Source organism: Dysidea avara, chromosome 3 (assembly GCF_963678975.1).
Source record: "Dysidea avara chromosome 3, odDysAvar1.4, whole genome shotgun sequence".
Classification (NCBI taxonomy): domain Eukaryota; kingdom Metazoa; phylum Porifera; class Demospongiae; order Dictyoceratida; family Dysideidae; genus Dysidea; species Dysidea avara.
Genome location: NC_089274.1, coordinates 3474967 through 3488941, shown reverse-complemented (window position 1 = coordinate 3488941; position 13975 = coordinate 3474967). Strand labels below are relative to the sequence as shown.

The 13975-nt window shown below is 34.9% G+C and overlaps 1 protein-coding gene and 1 long non-coding RNA gene across 3 annotated transcripts in view; one reads left to right on the top strand and one right to left on the bottom strand.

Annotated features, from left to right (window-relative positions):
• Window positions 1-3134: 3134 nt before the first annotated feature.
• LOC136248922 (uncharacterized) lies at window positions 3135-12972 on the top strand. Its single transcript, XM_066040782.1, has 9 exons — window positions 3135-6768; window positions 7753-8250; window positions 9636-9728; window positions 9788-9823; window positions 9940-10386; window positions 11385-11567; window positions 12016-12108; window positions 12167-12202; window positions 12327-12972. Exons 1-9 carry the CDS (start codon window positions 3532-3534, stop codon window positions 12696-12698), a joined length of 4995 nt encoding a protein of 1664 aa, XP_065896854.1. The 5' UTR covers window positions 3135-3531; the 3' UTR covers window positions 12699-12972.
• The window catches only part of LOC136248933 (uncharacterized), an 11947-nt gene continuing 5465 nt past the window's right edge, over window positions 7494-13975 (bottom strand). The window contains exons 3-4 of one of the 2 annotated variants that reach the window (XR_010697944.1): window positions 11404-11561; window positions 7494-8237 (exon numbers count right to left, since the gene is read on the bottom strand). This is a non-coding gene — a long non-coding RNA (uncharacterized lncRNA). The remainder of the gene's footprint in view (window positions 8238-11403; window positions 11562-13975) is intronic. The other variant, XR_010697943.1, reaches the window with a different exon arrangement.

Genomic DNA, 13975 nt, shown 5'->3' with positions numbered 1-13975 from the left:
GTTGGTGTGCAAGATGGATTTAAAGTCGTAAGTTTGACAAGTACTATAGACAGGAGAGAAATGTACTATCCAAGTTCTTTGTGTACATATAACACAAGAGAATATGTTACAGATTTGAACCCTCCATCTGTCAAAGCACAACAGGAGTTACTGCTTGTAAAATTGATAAATGTGTTCTCAATAGATTGTAATGCTGGCAATGATGTGGCCGAACAAATACTGTCACAGAAGAAGGAACAAGAAATGTTCTTTATTTGTGAAGAATATCCACTAAAAGAGAAATTGCTTTACTTGATATTTACTAGTAGATGGAAGTCTACAACACAACCACCTTCTTTGATTGCCGCATGGGTGTGTTGTCCATTATCTATTAAAGTTTTAATTTCAGTGGAATGGTCATTGTGCATTAGCAAGGAAAGAATAACATGCATTGTGATATGTGATTGGATGCCACTGATCAAAGGCAAACCACCATATAGAAAACTTTGCTCAGCAATGATTGCAGAGATGCTACAGTCTACTGCTAGTAGCTTCATGAACTTACTATTCAAGTGCCAAATAACTTTTCTCTCCAACAGGGAACATATGTTGTTTCTCCTTTCTCACAATTGGAATTGTGATTTTACAGATTTGCCAGTGTTTACTATGATAGAGAAAATATGGTTTCTCAGCCTGTCAAGTCTGCCACAAAATAACGTAGCACTATGGAAAGTTTTTTTAGTGCAACATGAACAACAAATACTAATGAGAAAATCAACCTTAGTACGGAATGAAGATCAAATATTATTTTTCAGCAAGGAACATGCAGCAAACTTGAAGCTTCCTTCTCTATACAGGAATTGTACAACAACAGTAGGAAATTTTCTTTTTGTGCAGGGCAACCAAGCCCTCTCGCTATTTCTCAAAAACCAAAATGATACAAACAAAAAATGCTCATTAGTGAGCACTTCACTGTTGTTAGTTAGGACAACATCCACAGCAAACAAGAGATATCCATTAGAGAATGGACAACAAAAATTGTTACTTACCATTATGCCTTGTAGTAACATCTGCACAATGGAAACCACCAAAAGAAAAGAACAGCATTTTGGTAATGCGAATATCGCAATGGAGTCTATTTCAAAGCAGTGGTCACAAACTACACTAGAAAGAAGGAATACAAATTTCAGGGCAGAAAGCAGATGCTTTTCCACATTTAAGAATTTCACATGTGAACAAGAATTGTCATTAAATAAAGGAAGACCAGGTTTTGATAAGAAATTGCAAAAGCCATCACTAATCATTAGAGTACCTGCAGCAAAACATGAGTCACTTTCAGGTAATAAACGACAACTTCAGCAAGGTAAAACTATAGTGAAATGGAAAGATAAGAACAGTGCAAAAACACATGTGTGTTTGTATTTATTAAACAAGTGGCACAAGCTTACGTTTTTCAGTCAGGAGAACAATATTGAGAACATTCCATTGTTACAAAGGAGAAAACAATCCCTTCACAGTGTCTCAAAAGCATGTTTTAATTATAAATATATTAACAAAGACAAGAGGTCAGAGCTTGGAAATTTTTGCAAGCATAATCAATGGCACCATGGGTGGAATTGTACAAGTGTTTGTGGTAGACTAACTGTCATTGTTGATTTGTGGGAAAGGAATGCGTACCAGTTGTGTAGCAGGGATTATGCAGCAAGCTTCAAGTGCCTTTTCATAGTAGAACGATTCGGACAAAGTTTAGTAATGAGGACACTACTTTTTGCACTGTGCAGCATTAGAAATGCTTCATTGTTTTTCTGTGATACAGAAAAACAATATCGTTTGTTAAACAAATCCCTGTTGGCAGAGAGTGATAAACAGCAACCCACATGTAATTGCAGGATATGTGTGCAAACAACAAAGCCCATTTCAATAGAAATATTACTTTTGTCACTGAGTAGAAGCAAACAGAGTGGAATAATGATATCTCAAATGGAGTGGCGAAACAAGGAATGCAGAAGAAGAGAAATAATAGAGAGAAAGACTCATCACTTTAGAAAAATTTCAACAGATAGCAAATGGTTACCTAAAAAGGGAAACCTGACAAGTAAACAAGAATTGTTAACATATGAAGGAAGACTGAGTTTAGCAAGTAAAACACAAGCATTTGCACCAATCTTTGCACAGTCAGCAGCAAATCAAGTGCACCGTTTTTGTAGTAAACAGCAGCTTTGCCAGTGGAAATGTTTGGTGAAATGGACAGATAAGACCAATGTGAACAGAGGACCATTGAAAATACCATTTACCAGCTGGAAGAAACAAAAGGTTAGAGTTATTTTGTTGAAAATCAGTGAACAATCCTATAAGCCACACTTTTTTTATAAAAGCATTGTCGTATCAAAGTTTCTATACAGGTACATTTATGGGTATAATCAATGGAACAAGTGCTTGATTTGGCATTCCAGTGAACAGTTTGTCCTTGCTGAAATAAGGTTATCGTTAAAGCAAGTTGCACTGTGTAGTCGAGAACCTACAGTTAACGTGATGCCCCCTTTTATGATAGAATCAATCAGTCAGTGTGCAATAGCTGGAAACCAACTTATCACACAGATCAAGCAATATCTTTCACTGCTCCTTAAATTTGGAAATGATACACAGAGACTGTGTTCTTTGTTGAACAGAATACTTTTGTCAAACAGAACAGAATCTACAGAAATGGGAAAAGATCAACCAGAAAATAGACAACTAGAGCTGTCACCTACCAGCATGCTTACAAGTGAGGACAACACAGATGGAATTGTACATCTTGAACAGCAGTATATGCATAAAACAGACTGTTTAATGAACCAATTACATCTACTATCTCAATGGCCTAGCAAGGAAAAGACAACCAAAGGAATGCAAAATAAAAGGCCTTCTAAGCACAAAATTCTGACAGGTAACAGATTCCTGCTTAAAAAGAAAAATCTTGCAAGTAAACAAGAATTGTCATTACCTAAACAGGGGTCAGGTTTGGAGAAGAACTTACAATATGTATCACCAAACATTGCAGTCCCTACAACAATGCACAAGTTTCATTCAGGAATTAAATGTTTTCAAAAATTGAAAATTATAGTGAAATGGAAGGATAAGAATGGTAACAAGAAATTCATTCATAGTATTTTAAAGTCACTTTTAAATTGTATTGATGACTATAATCAATGGAATTTTTGTTGGAATTGCAAATTTGGCAAACAAACTATCCTTGTTGAAACCAGGTTGCTGGTAGAAAAGTACCAAATTATACAGTGTAGCATAGAAGGCTTGAGTCCTCTTTTTGCAAAAGAAGTATTAAGACAATTTAAAGTAACAAAAACAGCAGAACCTATACACGGCAGCCAAAAAAATTTCCCTATAGAAAGACAGTGTTGTATATTCTGCAAACTCTACTTTCCCAATGGTACAATATCCAGAGCAATCGAAAGACATTTTTTACAGAATGGGCAAGCAAAGTTGCCTCTTAATAATATACTTCTTAGTGAAGGCCATAAACGAAAGCATGCTGAAGGCAAGAAACAGCAGTTCATGTGTAAGTGCAGAAAATGTACACAGGTAATACCTTACAAACTACATTCAAAGAAGAATAGACCAACTAAAGAAAGACTAACTTTTAGTTTCAAAGAAATTTCAACAGGTAGCAAACCTTTAGCTGAAAGTAAAAATCTTGAGAGTGTACAAGAACTGTCAGGTTTGTTGGAGAAATTACAAATGTCATCACTATCTAATGCAGTCCCTGCAGTAAGGTATGAGTGTCACTCACGTAGTAAGCGACAGCTACAACAAGGTAAGACTGTAGTGAAATGGAGAGATAAGAATTGCAATAAGCAATCCCTTCGTAAGTCAATTTTTTGTTACACTGACAGATATAATCAATGGTGTTTTGATTGGAATTGCACTTATGAATGTGGCAAACAAATTGTCCTTTTTGAAATGAGGGTAGATGAGTACCAAAGTGTACTGTGTAGCAGAGACCATGAGGTGGACTTGAGGCCTCCTTTTATGAAAGAAACTCTCAAACAGTTTATGGCAGCAGCAAGGATGCTTCTTTTTGTGCAGATCAGTACAAAGCTTTTCTTCAATGGTACAAAGCAGCAAAGTTCTTTGCTGTGTAAACTTCACTTGTCCGATGGTATAGTGCTCATAACAATGAAAATATGTTTATTGAATGAGCAATCAAAGTTGCCACTTCCCAGTTTAGCTCTTAGTGAGGGCTGCAAAGAAGAACATGCTGAGGACAAGAAACAGCAGCCTATGTGTAATTGCACAGGAAAAAAGCCAGCTTTAGTGGATAAGTTACATATAGTATTCATCAAAAGAAAAGAGAATATAACAATGAAGTCTGATTTAATGCAGTGGTCAAGTAAGGAAGGCACAAGGATACGAATACCAAATCATCAGTCTGGAGGAATTTCAACAGATCACAGATCATTACCCAAAAAGGGAAATCTTGCAAGCAACAAAAAAATGTTGCCACATGAAGAAAGACTGAGTTCAGCAAGTGTAACACAAGTACCAGTACCAGTCATTACATATCCAACAGCAAATCAAAGTTGTTACTGTAATAGTGAACAACAGCTTTACCTGAAGATAAGTATAGTCAAATGGAAAGATAAAGGGATTAGATTAAATTTATTGAAGAAGTGGTTAATGTTGCCATTGAAGAACAAGGTTTTATTTTTTAGTAACAGTAAGCAATCTTTACATAGAAATTCAAAGTCACACTTCTATTATGGTGAAAGCATGGAGTCTAAGTTGTTTAGTAGGTGTATTTACTGGTGTAATTACCAGTGCTTTTGCTGGAATTTCACATGTAAAACTGACAAACAAACTGTTTTTGCTGAGATGGAGTTGTGGGTAGAGAGAGAGTCCCAAATTATGCTGTGTACTAGAGTACTTGCAAAAAATTGGAGAAGTCTTTCCATAAAAGAAGTATTTATACAATGTATAAAGTTGTCCACTGAGGACAGACAAAAGTTGCCACTTATTAAAGTAAAGGTACTTCCGAATGAAGACTGTACAGAAGATGCCATGGGTCAGAAACAACAGCCTTTGATAAGCAGACTGTATCCATTATCTTTTTTCATGCAATGGTCAAGGAAGAAAAACAGAATTAGTGAAAGAAAAACTAGAAGGACTTTTAATTCTAGGGGAATTTCACCAGAAAACAGTTATTTCTTACTCAAAGAGAAAAATATTGTAATTGAAGAAGAGTCATCACCATATGCACACATAAAAGAGCTAGGTTTACAGAAGGAATTACAGTGCTTTTTACTAACCATTGTAATCCCTACAATGATCAGCAAGCTTAGTTCAGAGTGGGGTAAACAACAGGTAAAATGGGAAGACAAGAATAGTACAGAAGATCATTTGCATTTATTAAGCAAGCTGGGGTTACTCTATGTGAGTCAAAAGAACAAGATTCTATTGTTGGATATAATCAGGAAATTCCCATACAGTGCCTCAAAGTCGTTCTTTAATAACAATGGTAACATTAACAAAATTTGGAAATCCCAGCCACTCATTTACAGTTGCATCCAAAGGTGTTTTGATTGGAGGCATGCAAATAACTTCAGCAGAAAAATTACCATTATAGAACTATGGTTATTCAAATACCAAATTATGCTGTCTAGCATGAAACATGAAACAAGTTTTAGACATCTTGGCATGAATACAATATATGCAGCAGTGAGAAAAACCCTATTAGTACTCTTTAGAAGTTGCACGAGTAAGGAGTTTAGAAGTGGCACTTCTATGGAAAAATCATACAGAAAAACTGCAACCAGAGGAACGCTTCCTTGTGGCAACCAATTGTCTTTACTATTAAATAGAGAACCAAATTTCACAGTAGATAGCCCTGCTTCACTGCGATTCAACAGAACAGAAAATGTACCAGAAGAACATCACACAAAAAACAAACAAAAATATTCCATGGCTATTACCATATCTACCAATGAAAACTGCAAAACCAACAGTAAGAAAAAGCGACGACAGCTTATACGCCATTATAATAAGAAGCATGCAATAGCAGAAGTCAATTTCTCTTTGATGAATGAGCAAGCAAGTAAGAACAAACCAGAAAAAAAAATTTCACTGAAACGTTTAAGGAAAGGAAAAGTAACAAAAAGAAGGGATGCTGCATTGATTAAAGGAGATACTCTTCAAATTTCAAAACACAGCAAATGTATAACCAAAGAGAATATATCAACAGGCAATCAAGGATTACCACCAGGACAAGGTTCCAGATTTAGAACAGAAAAGCTACCACCTCCCAGTACAGACACTGATAAGCATCTGTCTGATAAACTACAGTTTAAGCTATGGGAAAGTATTGTGAAATGGAAAGATAAATATAGTACCGGGAAAAGGCTGTCTTCTGTCTGTGATCTACTTACTGCACTGTTCACTGAAGTTTCTTCAGCAAGTGGTGACCAATCATCACCACACCGTGCTGCAAACCCACTTAATAGGTGTGCTTGGTGTAGACAGTGGCACGTTAGTTGCTACAGAAATAACCATGCAAAATGTGACATTGTTATTGTTGAAAGGAGTTCATGGATATGTGCAAAAAGAACTCTCCTTAAATTGCAGTCTAATTCACATGTCAACAGCTTCTTTTATTTATTACTACAGCCAATTGTAACCACCCTTTGTAATGGGACTAGAGGGTATATCAGAATATACATGCATCTTCCTTCAAATTTCATTTTCCACATTCTGTTGCAACTTACACAATATGGTGATTTCACTGAAATCAATATGATGGTGAGTTGATTCATTATAATGCTGTATGCTTTGTTGTTTAAATGATAAAATTAAAATGCACAACCTTAAGCATTACATTATACCTATATACTTCATCCATTGATATTGTAAATATTTCACCTCTATTTTTAGTAACTAATTTGGCTGTTTGGGCCAACGTTCCTATCACCTACCCACATACCATTTCATCCTACTACATTGGTTGGTTGGTAATCATTACTAAATAATAAATATTTCAGTAATAAAGATCAATAGAACAGTCAGCCACTTGAATATAACACCCAGTTTTTTAATAATACAACAATCAAAACTATTATTTATTTGAATGGGAAATAGAGCTGAGCGATAGTACAACTATCACTATTCACGATTGATAGTATCTTTTATATCACGATAGCGATAGTATCATGATATTACTACTAGTTATCAAAGAAACACCTTGTATCTGCTTTTCTAACACTATATTGGTAAAAATTGTTATGTAAACAGTTGTTGTGCATGCTTTCACAATTACCTTAACTTTAACAATATCATGTTTACTTCTTTTTTGACTAAACACAGATATGTGTAATTTATCACAATAGTATGATAGCATACTATCATAATCACAATTGTTACTCACTATCACGATAATCGATAGATCACAACTATCGCCCAGCTCTAATGGAAAGTCTTTTTTTAAGTTCAAAGCCATCCTAATTGGTTATTTGTACCTTTATTTCTTGAAAAGTGCTTAGTTGTTATGCTACACTTATGTTAAGCTGACTATTTTTGAAACATGCATTGCAGCTACATGTAGTTATGGTGAACACTGAATAGTACATTGTTAATGTTGAAGGCTTACTGAAATAATGAAATTTTAATAATAATATCTGCCCACCTTTACTAGCTGATTGCTTTTAGGTGATGGGAAACAAGCAACCAATAAATGTTCATTTCAGTAGCGAAAACCTAACAATTCCTTTTATAAATATTACTGTATAGGGTCAAGCTAATAGTGTTTGTGAAGGTGATAGTGACAGTGAAAGTGAAGATAGTGCCAAACACATGAGCAAAGATCAAGACAACACTGATGATGATTATGATAGTGGCAGTCACTGTGTGATGGGTGCAAGCAGTGGAGGCAATGGACGTCGTGATGATGATGATGATGACCATTATGATGGACGTCGTGATGATGATGATGAGAAGAAGAAGAAAAGAGAGGAGGAGGAAGAAGAGGAGGAGGAGGAAGAAGAAGAGGGGGAGGAAGAAGAAGAGGGGGAGGAAGAAGTTGAGGAGGAGGAGAACAACAGTGATATTCATAATATTTACAACCAAATTAATTCTGATATCTTTAGTGAAGATGACAGTAATGAGTTTGAAGTTCCAATCAGTGCTACCAGTTCATCCCATTCTTCTTCTCTACTACACTTAAGCCATGAATCATCTGTGTTTAGTGTTGCATTATCGTCAATGGTTACTGGTATCTGTGAACACAGGGTAAGTGTAAAGTCAAAAAGCCAAAGTAGTAGTAAATGTACAGCATAAACTTATTGCCATCCACTAAGACAACACCCAATTTTCCTAGATACATATAACATAATAGATAGAGTGATTAAAGCATTTTGTAAGATCCTTTTAAACACAGAGTATCATAAGATGATTCAAAGTGGTGTATATAGTATAGCAGCACAATGTAAAAATCGTGCACTTTTTCATAAAAGCATGTAACTTTCCACGTAAGTAGTACTCCTCATGACATAAATTTTTTGATATAGTGTCATTGCAGGTTTGACCTTTGCCGACTTTTATGGCCATTTTTGCCCAGAAATTTGATCACTTTTGTCTTTATCTCCCTGAGGCATTAATTAACGTGCTAAAACATGGTACCAATATAAAGATCTTTTTGAACGAAACAACTTGGTTTTTATTTGAAGTTAATAGGTTATTTTATTTTAAAGTTATGATCATATACATTACCCATGAAGTTTGAGACAATTTACCTATCCACAGGTAATTTACACCCCAAGGGCAGGTAAAGTCAGAGAATTTCGGAGATGATAAAAAAATCATAACTTCAAAACAGAATTACCTATTAACTTCAAATAAAAACCAAGTTGTTTCATTCAACAAGACCTTTACTTTACATGTTTTAGCATGTCAATAATGCCTCAGGGAGATAAAGACAAAAACGATCAAATTTCTGGACAAAAATGGCCATAAAGGTCACCAAAGGTCAAATCTGCGATGGCACTATATCAAAAAATATATGTCATGAGGAATACTATTTATGTGGAAAGTTTCATGGTTTTATGAAAAAGTGCACGATTTGGCTAATTTTGGGGGCTATGCCGCTATACTAATATGTGTGTTCAACATTAAAAATTACAAAGGTCAGTGGTATATTTATATGTAGCACATCACCACAGATTCTTTTTAAATGTGTTACTTGACCTTTTGCTGCCTTTAGCAACAAAAATCATTGACATGATTACTCTAGTAATCTTGCAGCACTGGTAGCTGCAGTGGTACAAAAGATTTAGCCACATTCTTGATACTTATTGTGTCTTAACTGAAAGCTAGCCAATAGCTACAGCATTAGCTAATAGCAATAAGCCATACAGTTAATACTTGGAAACTTTGCTAGCTGTGTAACAAAATTTGTTCAAGAAATTTTCACATAATTTTGCATATAAATACTATGTATTTTACAGTGAAAAAAGCATATTACAGTAGATTCTTGAGAAAGTTCATAAATGCTAGTGTTTAAATAGCTTTTAAAGATACTTGTTTGCACTAATCTTTGTTCAAAGCTAAATGGTACAAATATACATAGTAGTAAATAACTGTGTATCGTTTCATTTAAAGTTTGTAATATCATGCAGAGTCTTCCACATGAATTAAGTAAATCAACTGAATTACAACTGTCAAGTACTGAACTTGGAAGTGAACAATTTCTTGTTGATGCACCTTTGCAGGTATGGTAGAAAATAATTAAGTAGCAGCTGGGTAATTCATGTTGTATTACATATTTCAGGAACAAGAGCAGTTTAGTGTTTATGAGTCAGAGCAGGTAACAAAATGAGATCAATAGCTACATATAATCTGTAGTACTGTACTGCATTGGTGTTACCGTTCTACTGTGTCTGTATCACTAACAGGTTGTGTTTTGTTTTATATCTACTGCAGAACCAGGTTAATGAAAATTGTCAAGATTGCAACAATACTGGCTATAGAAATGGTGAAACTTCCAGAGAAGATCTTGACAATAATGATGATGAGGACACTGGTAATAACAACTGTGTGATGGAAGAAGTCATTGTGCATAATAACAATGGACACCACAATGACAGTGATGACGATGATGATAATAATAATGAAAATAACGAAGATAATTATGATAATGAGGAGGAGAACAATAGTAACATTCACCATATTTACAACTGCCCACAGCAAATTACTGCAAGCAATTCTGATATATTTAGTGAAAATGACAGCTATGAGTCTGAAGTTCCAATAAGTGCTGTCAGTTCATCCCATTATTCTTCTCTATTACACTTAAGCCATGTATCATCTGTGATTAGTGTTGTATGTGGAGAATCATCGTCAATGGTTACTGGTATTTGTGAATATGGGGTAAGTGTAAAAGTGAAATAGCCAAAGTAGCAGTAAATGCACAACATTAACTTATTGCCATCCTCTATGAAATAGTATGCCAATTTCCTAGATTAAAATTTTTCCTTCATAATATCATTTTAAAGTACAAAATATAAGATGTTTCAAAGGGGTGTTCAGTATTTTTAGAATTATGAAGGTTGGTGCTATGTTTCTAGTACATCACCACAGATTCATTTAAGGCCAAAGCTATTGACACTGATCATCAGTACCATCTAAAGCTATTGACACCGACCCGGCAACAAAAATTAGACAAAAAATGTAGGAAAAAAAAGAAAAGCCAAAATTGCTCTAAAGCAGATCCCTGACCCTTGGCCGCTAGTCCACTGTGCTAACCATTCAAATACCAGTGCTAGCTAGCTATATACCAATCTCTTTTCTTTTCTACCTTGTTGAAAAGGATGCTATATTTCAGAAGACTGGTGAAGAAGAAATCAAGGCTGAGCCTAACCCTAACCCTAAAGTTTGCTTGTTATGCATAATGATGTGTTTCACTGTCTGTATAAAGGTAAGTTTTGGTGAGTTCAAGGCAAACTACGGTTGGCCCGGCTTTGCCAGGATGGTCACTTCACTCCCTCCAACCCTAGCTCATCTCTAACGTGATGACTAGGTAATGTTATGGTGATGTGCAATTGAGGTCACTGTTAGCACGAGGTGATATTTTGGAGATGTTGATGTGAGGTCACCGTGAGGACAAGGTGATGTTTCAGAGATGTACATGTTAGGTATACAGCGATGACAAACTCACCAAAACTTACTTTCATACAACTAGTGTGTTTGATGCTAAAGTTGCTTGGTTGGTGTCAGTAGCTTTTGGTGGCACTTATTGACACCAACAATTGGTGTTAATAACCATGCACTGCATTCATTAAAAGTGATGCTGTGTTACTTGACCCTTTGCAATGTAAATTTGCAGATGCATTAAAAGTTTTATAATATTAAATGATTATGCATTACAGATTGTACACACTCACTCACGGCAATGCTGTGGAATTACAGAGCTTTGTAGAGGACAACCAGTTGTTCCAGGAATGCTATTTATACGCATAATTTTAGCAGAGATGTCATTCAATCAACTGGTTGTGTCAAGAATTTCACTCCCTCGAAGCAATCCTAGAGGGATTTTGTTTATTGAGCTGCAGGTGAGTCAATACATTAATGATATAATACATGCATGCCTCAGTTATGCACTTTGAAATATTGTGAATCTGTGCGTACACTGTGTCTGCTGCATGGCAAGAAATGTTTAAGAACTTTTTAATATCTGAAAATATTTTAGAAAAAAACTTTTTGAGGATTACTGAAGAATATAAGGGTAACAACAGAATATGGTGTGCTTGTTGTAAAAGTGCACTTAATTATACTCATAATTAAAAGCATCTGGGATTCATAACTTCTATACTTGTCACTTGTCAGTATAAACTAGATCCTTTGTACTTAGCATGCCTAAGGGATATCATAAATGCTAGTATTTAAATAGTTTTTAGGTCCTTTTACTGTTGATAGATGAGTGTCTGTACTAACCTTGTATTCAAAGCTAAAATGTGTACTGTTGTGTATCATTTTATAAGAGTTTGTAATACCATGCAGAATCTTCTTCATGAATGGAGTCAATCAACTGAATTACAGCTGTCAAGTACTGAACTTGGAAATGAACAATTTTTGGTTGATGCACCTTTGCAGGTATGGTAGAAAGTAATTAATAGCAGCTGAATAATTCATGTTGTATTACATACTTCAGGAACAAGAGCAGTTTAGTGTTTATGAGTCAGAGCAGGTAACAAAACAAGATCAATAGCTGCATATAATGTGTAGTATTGTATTGTATTGGCGTTACTTAAACTGTTGTACTGTATCTGTATATTGCTAACAGGTTGTGTTTTGTTTTATATGTACTGCAGAACCAGAATTGTCAAGTTTGCAATACTGGCTGTAGAGATAGCAGAGATCACACTAGTTTCAATAACTGTGTGATGGAAGAAAGCAGTGAGGGTAACAACAGACACCATGATAATGATGATGACAATGAAGATAATGGTGATGATGATGACAATGAAAATAACGAAAACAGTGATGATGAGGAGGAGGAAGGAGAAGAGGGGGAAAGCAACAGTGGCAATTCTGGCTACTTTGGTGAAGATGACACCTATGAGTCAGTAGTCCCAATTAGTGCTACTAGCTCATCTAATTCTTCATATGCCACAAATGTTGTACTAGGAGAAACCTCATCCATGGTTACTGGTGTGCATCCCATACAAGTGGATGAAGATTAAGCATAGAACTTTGTTTACTTCAATATAAATTGTTAGATAATATGTTAAACTACATGGAACCTTTGAGTAAGCTTATATATGTTTTGTATACTTTTATCCCTTATTTCTAGCTACACATATATATTTTGAACATAATTTGCACAACTAGAAGCTTCTTTGCACATTATTATGCTATTTGCATTAATTTGTATAATGTTAAGTAAGCTATCCTGGACATTTCTTTGTTGTACGCCCATATGCTTGTTCAATAAATAAATAAAACTGGTGTTTGCATAGCTGAGGCATGAAAAGGTAACAAGTATGCAATGTACTTGTTCTGACTGTCAAATAAGGTAGATTTTTGTATGCAACAGTATATACCAGAATTGGGGCTGAAACAGATATCTGGATAGTATTTCAATATCCAGATAGTAATTTGAAACTATCAGGATAGTTGCTAATAATTTAAAGCAATTTTATGATGATTTTCTTTGATACAAAGCCTTTACACTGATTTATTATACCAGAATCCCAACCAGTGTACAAATACTATGCTTGCTTCTTGTACAAATAATGTACAAACCAGTGTACAAATAATGTAGGATATCTGGAAAGATTTAGTTCAGGATATCCAGATAGTAAAAATTGCTATCCGTTTCAGCTCTAACCAGTATAAACACTGTAAGGTTAATTCAGGTCCTTCATGAAGGCATAGTTTATAAATAAAAGGTCATGCAGTAGGCTACAACAGCAGTTCATAATGCGTGTTAAATGGCTATAGCAGCTATATATATATATATATAATACAGCTAGTTGATAATATTATTGATGACTGTGCTCTATAATAGTACCTTATAATGTGTGATTTCCACATTGAGTCTATTATTTACCTATACTGTACAATTTACAAGCATATATATATATAGACAAATATTAATATTAAGAATTACTATAGGATTTATATATATATATTGATTTAAATACTTGATATGAATTAGATCATAGATAATACACGTAATAAAGGATTGGCAATGCGCATAGTAACTGTTAGACAATCCTCATTACGGTCACGTGTTTGGTTACATAAACTGTGTACGCCTATTGTCAGATACCCCATATTGCTAAGCAGATGGCATGGTTCGTCTTTCTAGGTGCCATTGTTTCATTGGAAAATAGAGCAGAATTACAGATTAACAGTATTAGAATTGCTACTGTAAAGCAGTACCGCAGCAAACTACTTGTTGCCTGCGAAAAGGTAAAATTTACGTCATTTGTTAAGCAGTTTTCTTCCAACTTGT